General features: G+C 46.2%; 2 protein-coding genes across 4 annotated transcripts in view; one reads left to right on the top strand and one right to left on the bottom strand.

Moving 5' to 3' along the window:
* The window catches only part of ABHD2 (abhydrolase domain containing 2, acylglycerol lipase), a 104,780-nt gene extending 92,610 nt beyond the window's left edge, over positions 1–12,170 (top strand). For all 3 annotated transcript variants that reach the window (XM_032175355.2, XM_058427336.1, XM_058427338.1), the window contains 5 exons: positions 346–438; positions 3,117–3,227; positions 5,992–6,061; positions 8,129–8,213; positions 10,428–12,170. In XM_032175355.2, coding sequence (XP_032031246.1) covers positions 346–438; positions 3,117–3,227; positions 5,992–6,061; positions 8,129–8,213; positions 10,428–10,624 — 556 coding nt within the window. In that variant the 3' untranslated portion in view covers positions 10,625–12,170. The remainder of the gene's footprint in view (positions 1–345; positions 439–3,116; positions 3,228–5,991; positions 6,062–8,128; positions 8,214–10,427) is intronic.
* Positions 12,171–16,440: 4,270 nt separating this feature from the next.
* LOC116482145 (vesicle-associated membrane protein-associated protein A-like) lies at positions 16,441–17,325 on the bottom strand. Its single transcript, XM_058427339.1, has one exon. The coding sequence runs from the start codon at positions 17,218–17,220 to the stop codon at positions 16,828–16,830; it is 393 nt and encodes a 130-aa protein (XP_058283322.1). The 5' UTR covers positions 17,221–17,325; the 3' UTR covers positions 16,441–16,827.
* Positions 17,326–22,296: the final 4,971 nt, after the last annotated feature.

Genomic DNA, 22,296 nt, shown 5'->3' with positions numbered 1-22,296 from the left:
AGTGTTCACATGACAATTAAAGCAGACTTTTGTCCTGGCAGGCTCAGTGACTAAGAGAAGGCCCAGGTGCTAGAAGAGAGTGTCGGGGGTGCCACCAACAAAGCCTCTGGCACTAGAGAGGGCCCTTGCCAGGGTCCCCTTCCCCTGCGCTATCTTGGTGTCTCCATAGATTTCTCCACAGATGTTTGAGCTCTGCACGTTAGAGCCTCTGTTTTAATGCAGAGGCCACAGCTTGAGAGCCGGCCCTCTCCACACAAGCACCTCGCTCCATGGCTAGAGCCCCCTCCTGGCTGCCCGCCTGCACCCCCACACCGCAGTCACCCTCACTCGCTGTGGTTCTTCCAGGGCCCAGGAAACCTTCATGCAATGGGATCAGTGCCGGCGGTTCTACAACTTCCTCATGGCCGACAACATGAAGAAGATCATCCTCTCACACAGGTAGGTCACCTTCCATTCTCTCAGGAGACAGACAGTTCCTTCCTGAGCTCATCTGGGAACCGTGAAAAGCCAGGACTCCTGTTCCTTCAGGGGAAAAAAAAATGCAGATGTGGTACAGACTCTCTGCTGCCTGCATTTGTGACTTGATTAGAAACAAACTTGTCTTGGCCAGGCGCGGTGGCTCACACCTGTAACCCCAGCACTTTGGGAAGCTGAAGCAGATAGCTTGAGGCTAGGAATTCGAGACCAGCCTGGCCAACATGGTGAAACCCCGTCTCTACCAAAACTACAAAAATTAGCCGGGCGTGATGGTGCCGCTGAAATCCCAGCTACTTGGGAGGCTGAGGCAGGAGAGTCGCTTGAACCCAGAAGGCGGAGGTTACAGCGAGCCAAGATTGTGCCAGTGCACCCCAGCCTGGGTGACAGAGCAAGACCCTGTCTGAAAAGAAAAAAAAAAAAAAAAGAAACCTGTCCCAAGCTACTGGGTTTGCCAAATCGCCTTATGCTTTTGTAATTCCCAGTAAATCTAAGACAAGGAACCACTTCTACACCCTTTTCTCCCAAATTAGAGCCGTCATGAGGTGGCTGTCATTGTTGAGGAGACCTTCCCCGTAGGATGCTTCTGTGCCTGGGGGATCAGGTCTCATTCTTGGCTGGCCCTTGGGCTTCTGACCAAGCAGCAGGGGGACAGGAGGCTCAGGGCGTGGTTTCGGCGCCTCCATGCTCGGAGTTTGAGCCTCTCCCTATTCTTCGTGCTCGTCTTGCCTCTTCGCCTCGTAATCCTGTGGTGGGTTAACCTGTCAAGTGCTTAGAGCAGTGCTGATATGCATAGCACCAGATAAATATTAGCAATGACTTTTCATTATGATTATTATTATTATTGCTGACATCTCTGCCTCCTCCCCTGCGCCTCTCAATCCCTGTAGCTGGACTAGGCTACTTAGAGGTTCCCGTGCCCCCTGGCCTCTCCCACACCACTTACTACCCTTGCTGAGAATACTCTCCCATTTCTCTACTGGTGGGAACCCAGCCCATTCTTTAAAGTCCATCTCAATTCTCCTGCCTCTGTGAAGCCAACTCATCCATGCCCAAGTTGCTTTTCTGTTGCTTCCCCTCTGTAAATCCTATGTCTAGAACCAAACTGGAGAGCGTTGGAGGGCTTAGGCATGTGTTGATTGCTCCCAGCACCCGAGACACACCCGTTCGCTCAAAAAAATCTGGGGGATTTTTGGTATCACCCTAGAAAAAGCAATCTGACTAAATGATCAGTTTCTTGTTCTCTTTTTTCCAGTGGCTAAAGCAGGCCATACACCCCAGATTGGGCTTCCTGTGGGTGGGCGTTCACATGGCACCTGAGCAAGGCTGGGCTTGAAGCCCCATCAGGCTGCCACGTTGCCAAACATGTCCTCGTGTCCTCGTGTTGGGAAGGAGAGCAGAGGGAGACTTATGTCCCCTGTGCTGGCTGGAAAATCAGCTGTTCCCACTCGGCTCATGTTGTCTGAGCTTCAGCCGTGTGCTGGGCGCTGAGGTGCGTGTGGCTCAGCTGAGGTTTGGATGGGTCTGGAGATTGCAGAGGTTTTGTAGCCAGAAGGGGTGGATCCAGGCCTCTGACACCAAGTTCAAGTCCTCTGTCTGCCTTTCTGCACCTCTGGAGTTGAAAGTGACTCCTCCCAGGAAACATTTGTTTTGCTAAAGGACCTGGTCTTGCTACTAATTAGTCTATAGAAGGTTCAAATTATGAGTCCTTTGAGTGTGCTCTAAGTATTTACATTTTTCAAGTTTACTACAGAAAGCCAAACATTTAGAAATTTTAGGTTAATTTTGAATTTGTGCATTCTATCCAGTAGGTATATAATCTTCCTAATAGTCTTTTGAAAAAAATAAATGCTACAGAAATGTGTTCTTCTTTTGGAGAGGTTGTGAATGAGTAGCAGAATACCAAGTTGGCATAATAAATCCTTCCTACCGCAGGGCCATGCCTCAACAAATTCAGTCCACTTCCAGGTGTGTGACTGAGAGCCCTTGCTGGGAAGAGAGGTCAAAAGTGCACGTTGTGACCCCTACCTCTAATGTCATCCTCTCAAGATGGATTTTTTTCTTAATAGAAATGCTGGTTCCACTTGGGGGTTGGGGAAAAAAAATGATTGCTCTCCTGAATAGAAGTTAGCTTTTATCTAAGACACTAGAGAGCTGTTGATTTGCCCAAATGCTAAATGAGTTAACCCTTGTCTTCCTTGGTTTTTGTTTGTTTTCCACTCCATCCTGCACACTGAGTCTTCCTTGTTAAGCAACACAAACAGCTCATTAAGGGGAAGGGTCTCTGCCAAGGGGGACATTGTCAACACAGTGTAAGGATGAGGCCCCTACGGCTTGGCCCACGGCCCACCACTCACCACAGGGCCCATCTTGAGCCCCCCTCCCCTGTGCTGAAGGTTTTTTAATATTCAACTAGGTTCAAACCCAATCTTTAGTTTGTCTGGGTACCCCTGAAAAGGGAAATAAGGTTTTGACATTAACAGCGCCAGCTCATCCTCTGGGATGTTCCAAAGGCTAAAGGTTCTGTTTCCAACTGACCACGTTGGCTCTCCCCCCTGGCTTGCTGTGGCAAGGAAGCAGGCTCTGCTGTGGTTGTTCATTCTCCACATCTTAATCTCTGTTTGCTTTTGTGTTTGCTCTAGGCAAGCTCTTTTTGGAGACCATGTTAAGAAACCCCAGAGCCTGGAGGACACGGACTTGAGCCGGCTGTACACAGCAACATCCCTGATGCAGATTGATGACAATGTGATGAGGTGTGTCCGCGCAGGCGGGAGAGGGATGCTCTGGGGCAGGGTGCCAGGCAGGAGGCTGCAGGTCAGCTCTGCCCAGCACTAGTGCTTTGCTCTGCCTGCTTTAGTGTTAATTTTTTTTCCCCTTTAAGTAAGTGTCTAGTGTTTAAAAACAGAGGATTTCACAGGAACATTTAAATTTCTAATTTCTCCTGGAAAGTAGGAAAAGGATCCGACCACTCATTCTGCATTCCTACAAAGCATAGTTAGCTTGATTCAAGGAGCTGGGGCGTGCAGGCCCTAGCATAGGCAGTCTTCACCCTACCTGTCCTGCCTCAACACCAGGGCAAGTGTCAGGTGCCACATGAATCTGCATTTTGCAGTGGAGTAAAAGGCAAAGGAAATATTTCTTGTACTTCTCTGTGTCTCTAACAAGAGTAGAAAAACTGGCTGGGGGCAGTGTCTCACGCCTGTAATCCTAGGAGGATTTGGGAGGCCATGGGGGGAAGATCACTTGAGCCCAGGAGGTTGAGGCTGCAGTGAGCCATGTTCATGCCATTGCACTCCAGCCAGGGCGACACAGCAAGACCCTTCTCAAAATTAAAAAAAAAAAAAGTAGAAAAACAGAAGATAGACCAAGAGGATTGTGTGTTTCAAGCAAAATGGACAGAGCCTCTTACTTTGGGGAGTGGAGACTCCCCTCTGAGTGTGAGACACAAATACTGCCCACTTCATTCATCTACTCTTTACCTGCCTCTCTCCTCCAGGTACCTGAGGTTGCAACCTTGACAGTGTCCTCTTTCCTGGTTCCAGTAGTTTCTGATTGAGGTTAGCCTCAGCTGAAAAAGGAAAAGTTGACCTCTGACCTCATCATTCTCTTTAAATACATGATCCTTTTTATTTAACAATCATTTGAGGCCAGGAACAGTGGCTCATGCCTGTAATTCCAGCACTTGGGGAGGCTGAGGCTGGAGGATCATGTGAGGCAAGGAGTTTGAGACCAGCCTGAGCAACACAGCAAGTCCCTGTCTCTACAAAAAAAGAATTGAAAAATAAAAATAGCTGGGCACAGTGGCACACACCTGTAGTCCCAGCTGCTTGGGAGGCTGAGACAGGAGGATCACTTGAGCTCATAACTTTGAGATTACAGTGAGCTACGGTCACAACACCACTGGAGCCCAGCCTAGGCAACAGAGCAAGGCCCTGTCCCTAAAAAATAAAAAATAAATTATTTGATATTTTTAGATGTAGTTTAAAGCAAGCAATTATTCTTCATCTAATAGATAGGCAGATATTGACCTAAGGGTATAGGATCTCTGCTTTGCTTCCTTATGAGATTTGAGTAGCCTTCTTACACCAAGTAACCTTGAAATATGCCTGCTAACAGTTTCTCAAAGGAAATGAAAACTAGGAAATTGCTGGTATGTTCAGAAGGTGAAAAATGAATCTTACCCACCCTCACTTCAGATGAGGTGTGTGACTGTATTGTGGTGTGTCGTAAGAAAAAAACAAATTAAATTTCCCATTCATCTCCTAAATTTTTTAAGCCCAGAAGAGAATGTTTCTCAACACTCTCCGAAGTCTTTCCTCTTTAATAGCGTTGGATAGTAGCAGTTTTATGATCATAACCAGTCTTGGTGGCTTCCTCATAGATCCATCCCAGTAATAGTGGAGGGATGGAACAATGCATTTCCTGCCTGCTGAGACTGCAAACGAACTGATTTCACAAGGACAGGCAGCTTAGAGATGATCTCTACACTTGGCCTCCACCCTGTCAAGAGGGCCCTACTAGTCCAGCCTGAGCTTTCCAGGCCATTCCCAGGCAGAGATGTCTAATGAGATCCACAGCTTTGGGGGAGGGAGGATAGCTTAAAGACCCTAGTCAAAACAGGAAGACCCACCATTCAGAAGCCAGAGGCCCTAATCTGTGTCAGAAAGAGGTTTTGAGATCTTCCGGCCTAGGCCTCCTGGTGTCGGAGCTCCAGGCTGAACCTTGAGGGGCCTCTGGGAGCACACAGCAGAGCAGAGCTGCGGCCCTTCATTCATGCTGAGCACCGAAGGTTTTGTTACATGCCAGTTTATCTCTATTGCTCTGTAGTCAGAGATATGGAACAGTAGTCAGAGATAAAGGGACAGAATTGGTAACTTTGAATGACAGTCTCATTTCTGTTACCTAATACATATTTTATTCCAATTCACAGTGGTCATGTTACTCCACTAAGAACTCTGTTAAAAGGAAAGTTCCAGTAAATGTCCTTGAATTTCAGTTTCTCCATATCTATAGTGACATCTGGTTTTATACTGCCACAAGAGATGTAACATACACTAATAATTACTATAGATAACAATTACTACAGGGTAATTACTCTGGGTCAGTCGTGATGCTAGTAAGCACTTTAACATCATAAGTCTCACAGTTCCATTGAGGAAGGCCCTGTCTTCAGATTCATTTTGTACAGGAGAAGCTGAGGCCTAGATAAGTTGAACCATTTGCCCAAGGTCACATAGCCAGTAAATAACCAAAGCAGGATTTGAACCCCGATGCCAAAGCCAGTGCTCTTAACCCTGAACCTTGCTACCTACGTACATTTCATCGATATGATGAGTTAGTGCAGGATCTGGAACAGTCATAAAATCAGCTCAGCATTCAGGCCTAGCTCCTGCCTCTGTCTACTCTACCAATGCCACAAGTTAGTGTGAGGAACTGGAGCCATCATCGGCTCAGCATTCTGATCTTATGACCCATGTTTTGTCCTTTTTCTTTTTTTCTTTTTCTGGTGTGTTGCAGGAAGTTTCATGGCTATAACTCCCTGAAGGAATACTATGAGGAAGAAAGTTGCATGCGGTACCTGCACAGGGTGAGTGGCCATCACTGGCTCAGAATTAGCATCACTCCATCCAGCCTCGCACACAATACAACAAATATCTCCCCTAAATTTTCCTGGTGGAAGCTCAGCTGGAATCTGGCTCCAACCGCTTTTTTAGCTTGGATTTGTTTATTGAACCAGACTCTCTCCCTCTGTAACTGCCATACATTAATCCCAGAGCTGCCCCTTAGACTGGTGTGCTCCCATGTCTGTGTGAGGGCCTTTAAAATTGCTCCAACACCCACTTTTTTCTTAGTCTTCCTTTGACAGTATAATCCTGTCTGCTTTCTGCCAGATCAATGAGATCTGTCTAGATTTCTTACCATCTGGGACCCTCTTTTGGCCATTCTGTATTTTGTTACCATAGTGCCTAAGACTGAACTCAAAATTCCTGCCGTGATCTGGTAAGCACAGAGTAAAACTGATGTGTTTCTGTATCAAAGTAATGATGAGCATGTCTATTTTTTCTTTTTTTTTTTTTGAGATAGAGTCTCGCTCTGATGCCCAGGCTGGAGTGCAGTGGCGCAATCTCTGCTCACTGTAATCTCCACCTCCCAGGTTCAAGCGATTCTCCTGCCTCAGCCTCCTGAGTAGCTGGGATTACAGGCATGTGCCACCACACCTGGCTAATTTTTGTATTTTTAGTAGAGATGGGGTTTCACCATGTTGGCCAGGCTGGTCTGCAACTCCTGACCTTGTGATCTGCCTGCCTCAGCCTCCCAAAATGCTGGGATTACAGGCATGAGCCACCGCGCCCAGCCGAGCATGTCTGTTGATAAGGTAGACTTGTTTGTATTAATTCAACTTTTAGCAGCTACAATAAACTTTGTGTGATTGTTTGTGGCCAACCAAAATCTCCATATGTTTGTTTTACCTGAATGACCAACAAGCCAGTCCCTCTCATTCTGTCTTTGCACAATTGATTGCCCTGTTTATCCAAACACAGGACTTCCCATTTATCCTTGTCAATGTCCACCTGTAGGTTTGGCCCATCATTCTCCTGGCTAAAGCAGATCACTGGAAACTGTAGTTGTGCTGTCTTATCAGCCATCCCTCCTAGTTTAGCATCATCAGGCTTTTGATGTCGTCATTTAAGCCATTGTAGGAATGTTGAGCTGTCTAGAGCCAACATCAGAGACCTACAGGATACCACAATCATTCACTGCCTCAGTATGGCTGTTCAATGACATCTGAGTCTCCCTATCAGTACCATCTCCACTAAAATGAAAAAGAAGGCTATTGACTGTTTTAGTAAAGTGGATGTTGAATGCAACCCTGCCAATGATTTTCCAGTATCCACCAGCCTACTCCTGTTTTCAACCTTCAGATTCTTTTTTTTTTTTTTTTAAAGAGACAGGGTCTTGCTCTGTTTCCCAGGCTAGAGTGCAGTGGTGTGATCATAGTTCACCACAGCTTTGAAATCCTGGGCTCAAGTAATCCTCCTGCCTCAGCCTCCTGAGTAGCTGGAACTACAGGCATAAGCCATAAACCTGACCTAGATTCTTTTGATTTGTTCTATTTTTGTTTTTGTGTTTGTTTTAACAAATAGAGACTGGGGTATGGGTCTCACTCTGTTTCCCAGGCTGATCTCAAACTTGTGGGCTCAATCAGTCCTCCCACCTCAGCCTCCCAAAGTGCTGGGATTACAGGCACGAACCACTGTGCCCAGCGTTGGCCTAGATCCCTGTAGAATCTCTTTTGTCTGGTGTGGAGTGCACTTCATTTTTCCCTCCCATGATATAAACTGAATGAATATGTACATAATTCATTGCAAAGTCATTTCCTAAAAGGCATGGCTAATCTGAAACACTCTGATGATCATCAGGAAGCTTTGCTTCTACAAACTCCTGCTTCCAGGGCAGTAATCACAATGGCAGATGTAACTCATCACACTGCCAGAGAATACAAGGCGTCCTTACTGTACCTGTTCAGCAAGCTGAGCTGTGACCCTCTTCCCTTTGCTTCAAAAATATGTCCAGCAGTGAGTTTGAGCCTTCAATCGATGGAGTCTGAAGATGGGAATCAGTAGTTTAATTCTGCTTTATGTTCTTGTTGTAGATTTATGTTCCTCTCATGCTGGTTAATGCAGCTGACGATCCATTGGTGCATGAAAGTCTTCTAACCATTCCAAAATCTCTTTCAGGTAAGTGTTTCTTCCTACCGCCCTCTCAACAGCTCAGCAAATTGCCACAGTAAATTCTGTCACCTTCGCCATGCTGTCATCTCCTGGAGACCACCCTCTTTAGGGAAAGACATCTCATAGCAGTCAGTGTTCTTATTCTGTGTAGCCTGATAGTCCTCGGGCTGTGATGGGGCCTGGGCATCAGGCCCCCCTCGTGTTCCTCCTAGGGCATGAGACAGGACCACCATGTATATCCATAGCCAGTAGGGCTTTGGGGAGTCACCTGATGTTCTGTGAGATTATCTCAGGGTTAGGGTTCCCTTAAGTTTGAAAGTTTGACATAAAGAGATATTTAGATTTAAAATTCGAGACTAGGTGTGTTGGCTCACACCTGTAATCCTAGCACTTTGTGAGGCTGCAGTGGGAGGATCACTTGAGGCCAGGAGTTCGACACAAGCCTGGGCAATATAGTAAGACCCTATCTCTACAAAAAACTTAAAAATTAGCTGGGCATGGGGAGGCTGAAGCAGGAGAATGGCGTGAACCCAGGAGGCAGAGCTTGCAGTGAGCCAAGATCACGCCACTGCACTACAGCCTGGATGACAGAGTGAGACTCCGTCTCAAAAAAAAAAAAAAAAAAAAATTAGCTGGGCATGGTGGCACATACCTGTAGTCCTAGCTACTCAGGAGGCTGAGGCAGGAAGATCACTTGAGTCTAGGAGTTTGAGGCTGCAGCAAGCTATGATTGCGCCACTGCACTCCAGCCTGGGCAACAGAGCAAGATTCTGTCTCTAAAAATAAATAAATGGTAAAAAATAAAATAAAATTTGACTTGAAAAGCAAAACAAAAAATCCAGTTCTGCTATCTCTTGTGACAGCCTCTCCATCTGCTTTAAACATACAAATAGAAGCAACTAGGCCAAGTTTGGTGGCTCATGCCTATAAATCCCAGCACTTTGGGAGGCCGAGGTAGGCGGATCACTTGAGGTCAGGAGTTTGAGATCAGTCTGGCCAACATAGTGAAACCCCATCTCTACTAAAAATACAAAGATTAGCCAGGCATGGTGGTACATGCTACTGGAGAGGCTGAGGCATGAGAATCGCTTGAACCTGGGAGTGGAGGTTGCAGTGAGCTGAGACTCTGTCTCAAAAAAATAAAAAATAAAGTCAAGCTCAGCCGGGCGCGGTGGCTCACGCTTGTAATCCCAGCACTTTGGGAGGCTGAGGCGGGCGGATCACGAGGTCAGGAGATCGAGACCACAGTGAAACACCGTCTCTACTAAACATACAAAAAATTAGCCGGGCGTGGTGGCGGGCGCCTGTAGTCCCAGCTACTAGGAGAGGCTGAGGCAGGAGAATGGCGTGAACCCGGGAGGCGGAGCTTGCAGTGAGCCGAGATTGCGCAACTGCACTCCAGCCTGGGCGACAGAGCAAGACTCTATCTCAAAAAATAAATAAATAAATAAATAAAGTCAAGCTCTAGGTTATTATTTCTTAGGATGGCCACTTAGCACGTGGCATTGAGAGCTTGGGCATCTTTTAACACAACGTGCAGCTTTAAGAATCTTGAAGATAAATGTCTGTAGTGAAAACTCATTGACTCCATTGAATTCTCCTTGTTCTCTAGTAAATAATACTGTAAATGCCATGAATCCCCACTCAGAGCCCGGCCCCCACCACTAGCATGGGCATCACCTGGGAACTTTTTAGAAATGCAGAAGCTCAGCTCCCACTTCAGGCTTATTAAATCAAAATCTGTATTTTAATAAGGTATCTTAAGTGATTTCGATGCACAAAGTTAGGAAACACATTGAATCACCTGGGGGGCTTGAGCAATACCAACACTTGGGAATTCTCTTCCCTCACTCCTCTCCCACCTCCCACCCCCAGAGATTCTGATTTAATTCATCTGGGCCAGCCTGGGGTTAAGGAGCTTTAAGAACTCCACAACTGATTCTAATATGCAGCCAAGTTTGAGAACCCCTTAGCGTTCTAAGGCTTTCTTAAGCTGGTGTCCGTTCAGCTCCAAAGCCAAGCTGTATTCTAAAACCTGCTAGATGCCACTGTCTTGCCTGCCCCCTCTTTGGTGAACAAGGCAGAGTGAGTAGTGGTTGGATGCCCACTTAGGTGACCCTGCGGGGACAGCCCAGGCTACCCTCGCCAGCCCACCTCTGCACCTCCTGTCCTGGAGCAAACTAGAGAACAGTAACTCACTCAGCTGCGTTTCCCCTGCAGAGAAACGAGAGAACGTCATGTTTGTGCTGCCTCTGCATGGGGGCCACTTGGGCTTCTTTGAGGGCTCCGTGCTGTTCCCGGAGCCCCTGACATGGATGGATAAGCTGGTGGTGGAGTACGCCAACGCCATTTGCCAATGGGAGCGTAACAAGTCGCAATGCTCTGACACGGAGCAGGTGGAGGCCGACCTGGAGTGAGGCCTCTGGACTCTGGCACGCTCCAGCAGCCCTCCTCTGGAAGCTGCGTCCCCTCTGCCCCCTGTTTCAGGTCTCCCATCTCCCTCAGTGACCTGGATCTGACCTCACACCATCAGCAGGGGGCAGCCACCATGCACACCTGTCTCGGAGTAGGCAGCTCTTCCTGGGAGCTCCAGGCTATTTTTGTGCTTAGTTACTGGTTTTCTCCATTGCATTGTTAGTCATGGTGACAAGCGACAGAGTTCTTGCCCTCTGTCCAGTTTCAGCATCTGGTTGCTTTTAAGCCAAGGACATCTAGTTTCCCTATTAAAAATGTGTCTGAATAGCAATTTTGCTTTGCCACCAAAAGGCTTTTCCCTGAGAGCAGTGAAGGATGTATGTCATTTTGTGGTGGTTGTATGTGTCCTTACATAGACCTTAAAAAGAGCTCACCCTTCCAGGCCAATGCTGAAGACACAGCTCAGCTTGGAAGCCTGAGAACCCGGGCTTCCCAGGCCAGAGTGTGGCTTCTTAAATGGCAAAGGAAATTCCTTTGTATCACAAGCCAAGTTTTCACCCTATCTTCTAAGACCATTTCCTTACACTTTGCTGCTGCTGAGAGTTACGTGGGGCACTTGTTAAAAATTCAGCCTCCCAGGTCCCTCCCCTCGGAGAGGCTGATTCACTGGGTCTGGGAAGGAGCCTGGGGATTTTAATTTTTGACAAGTGCCCCAGATGATTCTCATCACCAAGCAAATTTTGGAAATGCTGTTCAACAGCATCCTTAAATTGGGAACATCTTTGTAGCTCGTTTTATTGAAATTCATAATCAGGGGTGTCCCCTAGCTCCCACGGTCTCCAGAGCAGCAAGGCCGGCTATGGAGCTGCCATCGTGTGACCACAGTGTGATGTCTCAGAAGGGCTCCGGGTGGGCTGAACATCTGGGCTGTGCCCTGGCTCTGCTTTTCACCCTGGACAAAGTCCCTGTGGGCTTCAATTTCTTCACCTCTAAAATGGGGGACTTGGACCAGGTAGATTGCTGAGCTCACTACCAGGTTCAAAGTTCAATGACAAACTCAGTTTACTGAGGTTTGAGAGAACATTCCTCCAGGGGAGCCTGGGAGCTGCTCTCCCAGTCTAAGCATGTGGATATCATCATTTGCCTTTTGTGTGTGTGTGTGTCCCTTATTTGATAAAAAGATGTTTTGAGTTTTTTTTTAAGCACTCACTTATAATTTTAGTTTTTAAACCCAAGTCCCTCTAACTTTGCCTTTTGATACCAAACAATTCAAAAGTTGGATCTGAGTTTGGAGAAAGATATTTCCAACTTAAGTGGGTATTATTTTGAAACCAGATTTTTAATTTAATCGCCTATATTTGTAGTCTGTTGGATAGGTGTTTCCAAAGTGTGTCTTCTCAAGTGAAAACGCAACTCTAGGTTTCAAGTACTCCTTTTCTCCAATCCTGTGGTACTTGAATGTCTAAAAACCCTGCACTTTGAACAATCAGCAGTTGCTATCTGGAACTAAATAGAACTTTGAGTAAAATTGCCTGGATAATTTAAAAAGATATTTTCCTTCCTTCATCTCCTTTGACTCCAGGACAGACTGGAATATAAGTAGTGGGTCTGCATGGATGTTTCAGGGATCAAAGGAGCCACCTGAGCGCCTGAATGCCAACCCTCAGGGCCACAGGTGGGTGTGGTTTGGGCATGGGTCCAAGTGACTGTGATGATAACGTCTGTAACCTGAAGAAGTAGTTTTCTGACAATCACCAAATCATCCAAATAACATCAAAAACAGCCCTTATCTCAGAAGATTGAGATTTCTGTGGTCTCAACTTTGCTTTGGTATAATTTCTGGCACTCACCAGCCTCTATCATTATGACTTTCTCCCCAGTGTATTATTTCTCTAATACGTTTCCTTTTCATGTTCTTTTAGCACAGATTGGCACTTTACCCCCTCAATTTGGAAGCTAGTCCCTCTCCTCTGTTACTTTTCCCTTCACTCAACTATAGCTGTGATCTAGAAGATTCATAGTCATATTTCTGCTACTACTACCTTCATTTCTCAAGACTTTTTATGAGAATAGGTAAACCAAGCAATAACTTCCTAGGATTGAATCACCACCCCAGAAGAGCAAGAGGCTCCTTTCATATGCCTGAGGCCACACCCCTTAACCTATTCTGACGAAATAGTGGCTGGCCCATGTACCAGCTCCATTCAGAAATTCAGGAAGAGAAAAGACAGCCCTGTTGTCACACAAACCGGTGTGGGGGAGGGTGGAGCCTGGTCTGCACGGCAGTCCTGGTGGCCCCTGTGGAGGACAGGCAGGGCTGGCAGCATAGCCTTTGTTGCCACACAACCGGAATTTGCTCCTCCAGGACTGTGGGAGCCAAGTCCCAGCTGAAATCTTTTTAGTGTGTGACTCTGAATGGCACTCACATTCCATTTTGGCTCACATGAAACTAACTGAAGCCCTTTGTTCAAGCTTCAGGCTCTTAGGCATGGAAATGAGAATGTGACTGTGGCTGTCTTACAGGAAAATTCTTGTTTGTCCCTGAATGAGAGCACAGAGGCATTGAATTTACAGAGCTGCAAACTTGCCTGATAAATGAGGGAGTGGCAGTTTATAGATAGGTCATCTTTTTTCCTTCCTCCAGGTGTCCTTGCCTTTCTTCCCAAAGTCATTCATTTCTGATGATTATATGAATCCCCCTCTTGCTAGTAAGGTTCTACTTGGTCTAAAACAAGGCTGAATTTTTAAAGATTATTTGAATATATTTTAGAATCAAATTGAGGCTATAAATTGCATCAATCTGGACAATTCCATTGCAGGAATAATGTGTTGAAAACCAATGGGGAGAAGCACCCACATCTCTCCTGTAGCACTCCGTGTCTCATAAGCAATTTGAAGACACTTATAAGTAACTGATTCCAGTCAAATTAGGATTAACTGACTCAAAAAGTGATGTCAAGTTTCTTTCATGTTTTTATGTTAGAAGTGAGTTTAACAGACTTGAAGAAAACTGTTATCTTTTCCTGCTGTGAGTTTACACAAATGATTCCAGAGCAGAATGAAAGCAGAAAGCTGTTTGTTACAATATTCTTTTAACCTCTCTGCCGCATTTTACACTTACTGGGAACCTTATGAGTCACCATAAGAGTGGAAATATACCTGAGTTCTTGTCCTAATGGTCTCTAATTCACATTGGATCGTGGGCAAATCACCTCACCTCTCTGAGCCTGTTCCCTCCTCTTAGCCCATCTCTAAGACCACTCCATCTATTTACACGCCATTTGCTTGAACATCTGCGTGAACTTGTCTTCTCCAGCCCTTGCAGGTGGAAACAGCTATGTCAAGGCTCAAGGCTCATGCTGAGGGGACTTGGAGGGAGGGGGCTTCTGCATTAAGCTTTCCTGGTGAAGACCCTTGATCTTGTCCAAAGCCCTGTGTCTTTGACTGGCTTCTCTTCAGAGTCCTCATTGTCATCGTAAGATCCTTGCTGTTCTGAGGGTGGTCTTGTGACTGTGGCAGGTGCTGGCCGCTGGAATGAGGAGCCTATCTCCATCCTCCAGTGTGACTCAGGCAGAGCATTGAGAATTCCCAGGGCAGAAATCCTTCCTGCTCAGGCTTTCATTCTAAAACTACAGTCTTCATTAAAGCTGAACTTTCTGGGTAGCTGAGCTTATATGCCCGGCATCTGAATGAGAGCTCTCTTTGTAACTGTGTGACTTGAGATCTATTTTGCCAGCTCCTGGGAAACAATACATGTGTTCTTGTTTGTGTTTGCTCAGCAAGCAGGTGTCTGAGATGTAAGAAGCCTTTCTTTTCCTGTGGCATTGATTCTGACTTAGAGCTGAAGTGAAGATCACTGAAACATCACGTCAAGTTGAAGTCACTCGTAGGTCTTTGTCCTTTAGGCAGGACAGGAGAGTCATTAAGAAGCATTTCACTGTAGCATTCTGTCACAATATCATCTGGAATTGTTTTCTTTGCCCAGAAAGCCTTAACTTGCCTCTAGAGAATCCCTGGTATTACAACAATATTGTGGCATTAGAATTCAAATTCTTCTGCTGTGGAAGTTTGAAGCGAAGCTGCAGCAAAACCAGAGAATTTCCTCAAGTGGCCTGTAGGCTCCTTGTTATCTTATGCCCCCACCCCTCCCTCAACAATATGAGTGATCCAGAACTGGCCCAAACACCTCAGCTCTGGCCCCTTTTTGCCCTTCTTGGCCTTACTCTGTTGTTCAAAGCCACTTTGGATTGCTTGGATGCTTCGAAAAGCCATGAAAAGTAGCCTGCCTGTGGCAGTTAGAGGCCAAGCAATTGACAGAAAGGGTTTCTTCTACCTCTGTCATCTAAGCAGAGGGAAGTAAACCGCTCACCACCCCCCACCCCCCACTGCTCCCGATTACACTAGAATTGCTTTTGCCAAATTGTAGTTGAAGCTAAGGAAGGGGAATCTGGCACCTGCTGGGAGAGGGATCTGGTATGCTACACAAGGTGAGGCCTGCTTCTTTCCTTCCCGTCTCTGCTGCTGCTGCAGCCCAGGCTTCCTCCGACAGTGGCCCTTGGAAGCAGGCCGCAGAGTAGACAGCTGCTCCTTTTGGAAGAGTCAGTCCCCCGTGTTTTCTGAACTCTTTTTCCTAGCATGTATGTGGGTAGAGCTTTCATGCATCTCTAGTAATAAGCTGAAATTAGTTTTTTTAATTCTCCAATTTAAAACTTTTAATTAAAAAGTAAATTTTATAGTCGAAAATGCAAACTTGGGGAGGGCAGAAAGATCACACCCAAGGCTGTCACTTCACACTTGGAGGGTTGCACAGCAGCCGGGCAGAGGCGCTCCTCACTTCCCAGATGGGGCGGCGGGCGGCAGAGACGCACCTCACTTCCCAGACAGTGCGATAGCCAGGCACAGGCATGCCTCACTTCCCAGATGGTGGATGGCCAGGCAGAGGTGCTCCTCACTTCCCAGAAGGTACAGTGGCCGGACAGAGATGCTCCTCACTTCCTAGAGGGTGGGCGACCGGGCAGACGCACGCTCTTCGCTTCCCAGAGGGTGGGTGGCCAGGCAGACGCACTCCTCACTTCCCAGACAGTTGGGCAGCCAGGCAAGCGCTCCTCACTTCCTAGATGGGGCGGCACCCGGGAAGAGGGGCTCCTCACTTCCAGACAGGGCAGCGGCCAGGCAGAGGCGCTCCTCACTTCCCAGAACAATTCTTTATGAATTTCATAAAGGACTGAATGTGCAACTGAAACCTGCTAGTGATGATCTGGTAATATACAATCTGTCCAGTGACCAAACAGTTTGTTTTTATTGTGTTTTCTAACCATAAGAGATCATTAAAGGCAAAGCCTATATGACACTGTACACACACACAAAAATGGTCACCGCAGGCCATACTACCAATGAAATGGTACGTAAACAAATCTTTTTCTGGTCAAGAGAAAAAAAAAATAGCACTCTGCATGCTTCGCTCTACAAGATGAATTTCCCTAGAAAGAATCCAATGAAGGCCGGGCGTGGTGGCTCACTCCTATAATCCCAGCACTTTGGAGGCTGAGGCGGGTGGATCACCTGAGGTTAGGAGTTCAAGACCAGCCTGGCCAACATGGCGAAACCCCTTCTTTACTAAAAATGAAAAAATTAGCTGGGTGTGGTGACCAGCGCCTGTAATCCCAGCTATTCGGGAGGCTGAGGTGGGAGAATTGCTTGAACGCAGGAGACGGAGGTTGCAGTGAGCCCAGATCATGCCACTGCACTCCAGCCTGGGCAACAGGAGTGAGACTCTGTCTCCAAAAAAAGAAAAAGAATCCAGTGAAAATGGCTGCAATTACAACAAGAAGTGAAGGAAGAGGACTGGTGACATCTCTGAAGGATGCAGTTGAGGTTGATCCAGGTTTATCCGAATGTGCTATCTTTCTGAGCCTTAAACCTTCATCTCTCAGGTGTCGATTTTCTTCTTATAGCTTCATCATTTCTCCCTGAAGTCTTTTACACTATTCTATTAGTTTCCTTGTTTCGGTATCATTAAGTGAAACACTGTGTGGTTTTGGCATGGGTCCATCTTGTTTAGATGCATTCAGTGGAACAGCTTTGCTAGGTTCCATGTCATTCAATTTATCATTTTCATTGGGCATTTCAAATAGACATCTCAATTTGGAATCCATTAATTCATGAGGTTTTGCCTCTTTCCACACAGCTTCCATACCTGAAGTGTTTAGTGGAGCAAAAATTGTACCATAAACTTGTGTTTACTCTTTTCATTCGGATCATAGTCAAAGGGCTGTAGCATTACTGAAACAGTCACAGTTGACCCTGGGTCAATAATTCCACTGTTGGGCCTCACACAGTACCGGTGAGGCGCTGTAGTCTTCACTTTGAAACACACTTTTCTATCCGATGGATTTCGCAATTTAAGATTTGTGGTGACTACATCTGTGAAGGGGCCTTTGAATCTGAGGTCTGTGGGCAGGTGGAGGACCAGGATCTGCTCGTGCTTCGCCATGGCCCCGGAGGCAGACGCCATCGGAGAGACAGCGCAGAGCAGGGGGCGGTTTGCTCGCTGGGGGCGGGTGACGATGGCGAGGGGGGAGGGGGAGCGAGTTTGCATCTCTCCTTTTCCTAGTTAGACTCTGTTCAACCACATTCTTAGGTTGGCAGATCTGCTTCCAGATTGATTTTTTGAGAACCATCACTTTCACATTCCTAATTCTGATTTTGTTTTGTTTTGTTTGGGTTTTCTGAAACTTAAAATGCTGCCCTGAAAATACTATATTTTTGAGTTTGTGTTCTGAAAGCCTCCGTGCTGCTGGATCTTTGGCGGGAAATACAGGATCCTTCAGCGCTGAGGTGTTTAAGATTTGCAACTAGCAATGCAATTTTTTCTAAATATGGGGATATTTACCTTTATTAAGAAATTATACTAAACAATGATGTCCTCAATCATTTTATGTTCTCATATTACTTTTGATTCTACTATGATTGCGTGGTGGTGAACAAAGATCATTACAAACAAAAACTGTAATTTTGTTATATTTGATTCAATGGAATTTACTTAAAAAATAAAGACTAAAAATGTGGTGTGGCTATGTGTCCTTTGTATAGTGGCAGTTTTCCGTCTGAAAGGATTCTTCCTGTGTCTTCACCAAAGTATGAGATTAATGGAAATACACAAAACCCCATTTTTGCACCACAATTGATGTTAGTCCATCCTTGCAAACAAATACCGAAACCTTGACCAGGCCACAAGTGTCTTCACAACCCCATCTTCTCCAGGCAAGAAAGCCAAGAACTAAAATAAGTGAAGTATCTGTTTTCTACTTTTTTTATTTTTTAGAGAGAGGTTCTTCCTCTGTGGCCCAGGCTGGAGTGCAGTGGCATGATCACAGCTCACTGCAGCCTTGACCTCTTAGGCTCAAGCAATCCTCCTGCCTCAGCCTCCCGAGTAGCTGGGACTACAGGGGCTTGCCACTGCACCTGGCTAATTTTTTAGTTTTTAGTTTTTTGCTATGTTGCCCAGGCTAGTCTCAAACTTGATTTCAAGCAGTCCTCCTGCCTTGGCCTCCCAAAGTGTTGGGATTACAATTGTGAGCCACCATACCCAGCCTCAGTGTTTTAATCACTTCTTAAAGTGAATCATGAAGACAAAATACAAGGCAAGGTGTAAATGGTGCTTGCCGTGTGTGATTTGTATGCTTTTCCAATAATGTTCTTTGAAAAGACCAGGTGAGGCCGGGTGTGGTGCCTCACACCTGTAGTCCTAGCACTTTGGGAGGCCGAGGCAGGTGGATCACCTGAGGTCGGGAGTTCGAGACCAGCCTGACCAACATGGAGAAACCCTGTCTCTACTAAAAATACAAAATTAGCTGAGCATGGTGGCACATACCTCTAATCCCAGCTACTCAGGAGGCTGAGGCGGGAGAGTCACTTGAACCCGGGAGGTGGTGGTTGTGGTGAGCCGAGATCGCACCACTGCACTCCAGCCTGGTCACAAGAGTGAAACTTCGTCTCAAAAAAAAAAAAAACCAAACGAACAAAAAAAAAGACTGACCATTTCCTAAGTCAATATTATATTGGGTTGGTTGGGTGCTGGTGGTGGTTTCTTCTTTGAATCTGTCTGAACCCAAGCTAAGGGTCTTCCAGGACCAAGCACTGGCTCAGCCACGAGGGTTCTACCACCACCAAGAGACACTCACAGCTCCCTTCCCTCCTTGGCCACACAAAACCTTTGTCAAGTTAGGGAGGGTGGGGAGTGTTAGCTTTAGAAGTTGTGCATTAACAAGACCTAAAAAGCCCAATGGCAAGTTTCAAAATTCATCCCTCTCTGGTAAGCAAGCTTCCCCTCGATTCATATCCCCCACAATTCATATCCCCCACAAATTAGCCAGACTATTTTGGTCCAAGAAAACCAACTTGCAAAGAATATTACCTATGAAAAGACTACATGGAAGAGATTTCAGGTCCAGGGCATTAGGGAGGTCAGTACCAGCTGCATGCCAATGTGGTCAGGCAGGACCAGTAGCACATACAGCTGCCCTCTCCTGAGGTAGCCATACAGCATTTGTGTTCAGTGACACCTCACTCACTGCCCCAGTCATGCTACTTTTTATTTTACCTTTCATTAACAGGCCTCACTGCTCTAGTCCTATAGGGAGTACGTTCCCTTGATGAAGATCAAACACCTTACTGGATGGCCCTTCGTATGACAGCCTCCCCTCCTCACTTCTCTCTTGGGTGTCTTCAGAGGGAGTTACAGGAAAGTGCTACCATATATCAGAGTGGTTGAAAGACATGACGGGCAATTTGACCTCGAACTGGTGAACCCCTCCCCAAAGGGGATAAATTTTTTTATTATTATATTTTAAGTTTTAGGATACATGTGCACAACGTGCAGGTTTGTTATATATGTATACATGTGCCATGTTGGTGTGCTGCACCCATTAACTCTTCATTTAACATTAGGTATATCTCCTAATGCTATCCCTCCCCCTCCCCCCACCCCACAACAGGCCCTGGTGTGTGATGTTCCCCTTCCTTTGTCCATGTGTTCTCATTGTTCGATTCCCACCTGTGAGTGAGAACATGCGGTGTTTGGTTTTTTGTCCTTGCGATAGTTTGCTGAGAATGATGGTTTCCAGTTTCATCCATGTCCCTACAAAGGACATGAACTCATCCTTTTTAATGGCTGCATAGTAGTCCATGGTGCATATGTGCCACATTTTCTTAAACCAGTCTATCATTGTTGGACATTTGGGTTGGTTCCAAGTCTTTGCTATTGTGAATAGTGCCGCAATAAACATTCGTGTGCATGTGTCTTTATAGCAGCATGATTTATAGTCCTTTGGGTCTATACCCAGTAATGGGATGGCTGGGTCAAATGGTATTTCTAGTTCTAGATCCCTGAGGAATCGCCACACTGACTTCCATAATGGTTGAACTAGTTTACAGTCCCACCAACAGTGTAAAAGTGTTCCTATTTCTCCACATCCTCTCCAGCACCTGTTGTTTCCTGACTTTTTAATGATCGCCATTCTAACTGGTGTGAGATGATATCTCATTGTGGTTTTGATTTGCATTTTTTGATGGCCAGTGATGAGCATTTTTTCATGTGTCTTTTGGCTGCATAAATGTCTTCTTTTGAGAAGTGTCTGTTCATGTCCTTTGTCCACTTGTTTATGGGGTTGTTTGTTTTTTTCTTGTAAATTTGTTTGAGTTCATTATAGATTCTGGATATTAGCCCTCGAAAGGGGATAAACACCACTCTCCATGTGACTTTGTGTCACCCACACCTTCCTTTTGATTCATGCTATCTACCACATTTACCCCAGCATCTCTACTGAAGACTGGTTTCCTCTTAAAGTCATTTCCTCCTCATCTGATGATAGTTGGTGAAATTAACCCGAAATATATGAAATTCTCATTTCATTGTTTCTTCTCCCTTCTGCCTGCACCTCTCCCACCCCCAGAAATAAATGAAACAAGCATTGGAGACAAAGCATGAGTAACAACAGAGCCAAAGAGATTTGGAGCCAGAGTTGCTAGGTCCGGGTCCCATCCTCACCGTTTCTAGCTCTTTGATCCTAAGCAGGATTTAACCTCAGATTGTTATTTATTTATTTATTTATTTACCTATGGGAATAATGATACTAAGAATGCCTACCTCAGGATGATTGAGGGGTTCAGATGATATTTTTCAGAGTGCTGATGTTACTTTGGACAGTGGTTTTGGCTTTATCTGTTTGGTTCCCACTCATACATCATCTCCAAGGTAGAAACTACAAGAAAAGTGTCTGACGTGGTCCAGCTCCACACCAAGGTGTCTAACTGAGGGGCTGCGAGGAAAGCAGAGCCTGGCCTGGTTATAGTTTCGAAAAACATTCCTGGGCTCAGAAGTGCTGACGCGCCACGTTGTGTGCACCATCAAACCCTGATCCATGTCTTTTCCTTCTTCATTTGTGGCCACCTTGAGAAATCAAGGTGTAGTACACGTCCTGTCTACTGGCAAGGCAACTTCCGGGCACAGCCCCACAGTGGAACTTGCTTATTCTGGGACATTTAGCCTGTCAGCTGCGGTCTTCCCACAGGGCTCCTGCAGCCTTCTCTGTTCTCTGCTCACGTGCAAAGTTTGCCTTTAAACCCACAGATATGAATACTTACTAGAGTGGGTTCCTCCATATCCTCACCTCCATATGTCAACATACAGGGTTTAAGCAGTGCACATTTGAGCCACCTGCTGGGAGGTAGACAACCACTGTTTTGTAAGCATTGATTGCCTTCTCTCTCTCTCTCTCTCTCCTCTCTCTCTCTGACAGGGTCTCACTCTGTTGCCCATTATTAATAGGAGAGCAGTAGTGTGATCATGGCTTAGGCAGCCTGGAACTCCCAGACTCGAGATCCTCCTGCCTCAGCCTCTTTAGTAGCTAAAAGTAAACTACATTTGGCTGATTTTTTTTTTTTTTTTTTTTTTTGTAGAAACAGAGTCTTGCTGTGTTGCCCAGGCTGGTATTGAACTCCTGGCCTCAAGCAGTCCTCCTGCCTCAGCCTCCCAAAGTTTTGGGATTACAGGTGTGAGCCACTGTGCCTGGCCTGATTGGTTGTTTAATGTGTAGTCCCCTGGAGGTCTTGTTAAAAATGCAGATTCCGATGCAGCATGTCTGAGATGTGGCTCCCATGGGGCGCTCCAAGGTCCAGCCCTCCTTGGACCACCCTTTGAGTAGTGAGGCTCCAGGAGATCCCACAAGCTTCCAGATTTGACACTTCTGAGCTTCCTCAACTCCAGAGCCAAGCCCCCAACCAAAAGTGGGATCAGAGGCCAGGTGTGGTGGCTCATGCCTGTAATTCCAGCACTTTGGGAGGCCAAGGTGGGAAGATCACCTAAGGTCAGGAGTTCAAGACCAGCCTGGCCAACATAGTGAAACCGCATCTCTACTAAAAATACAAAAATTGGCCGAGTGTGGTGGCATGCACCTGTAATCCGAGCTACTCGGGAGGCTGAGGCAGGAGAATTGCTTGAAGCTGGGCGGCAGAGGTTGCAGTGAGCCAAGTTCACACCACTGCACTCCAGCCTGGGTGACAGAGTGAGACTCCGTCTCAAAAAAAAAAAAAAAAAAAAAAGTGGGATCAGCAGTAGTCCACTTCACCTCTTTTCCTGCTAGCTTGAGTTAAGAGAAAGGTATACCTCTTCTAG

This window comes from Hylobates moloch, unplaced genomic scaffold (assembly GCF_009828535.3).
Source record: "Hylobates moloch isolate HMO894 unplaced genomic scaffold, HMol_V3 SCAFFOLD_14, whole genome shotgun sequence".
Taxonomy (NCBI): domain Eukaryota; kingdom Metazoa; phylum Chordata; class Mammalia; order Primates; family Hylobatidae; genus Hylobates; species Hylobates moloch.
The sequence above is the reverse complement of the archived record's forward strand: the minus strand, read 5'-3'. Positions and strand labels throughout refer to the sequence as shown.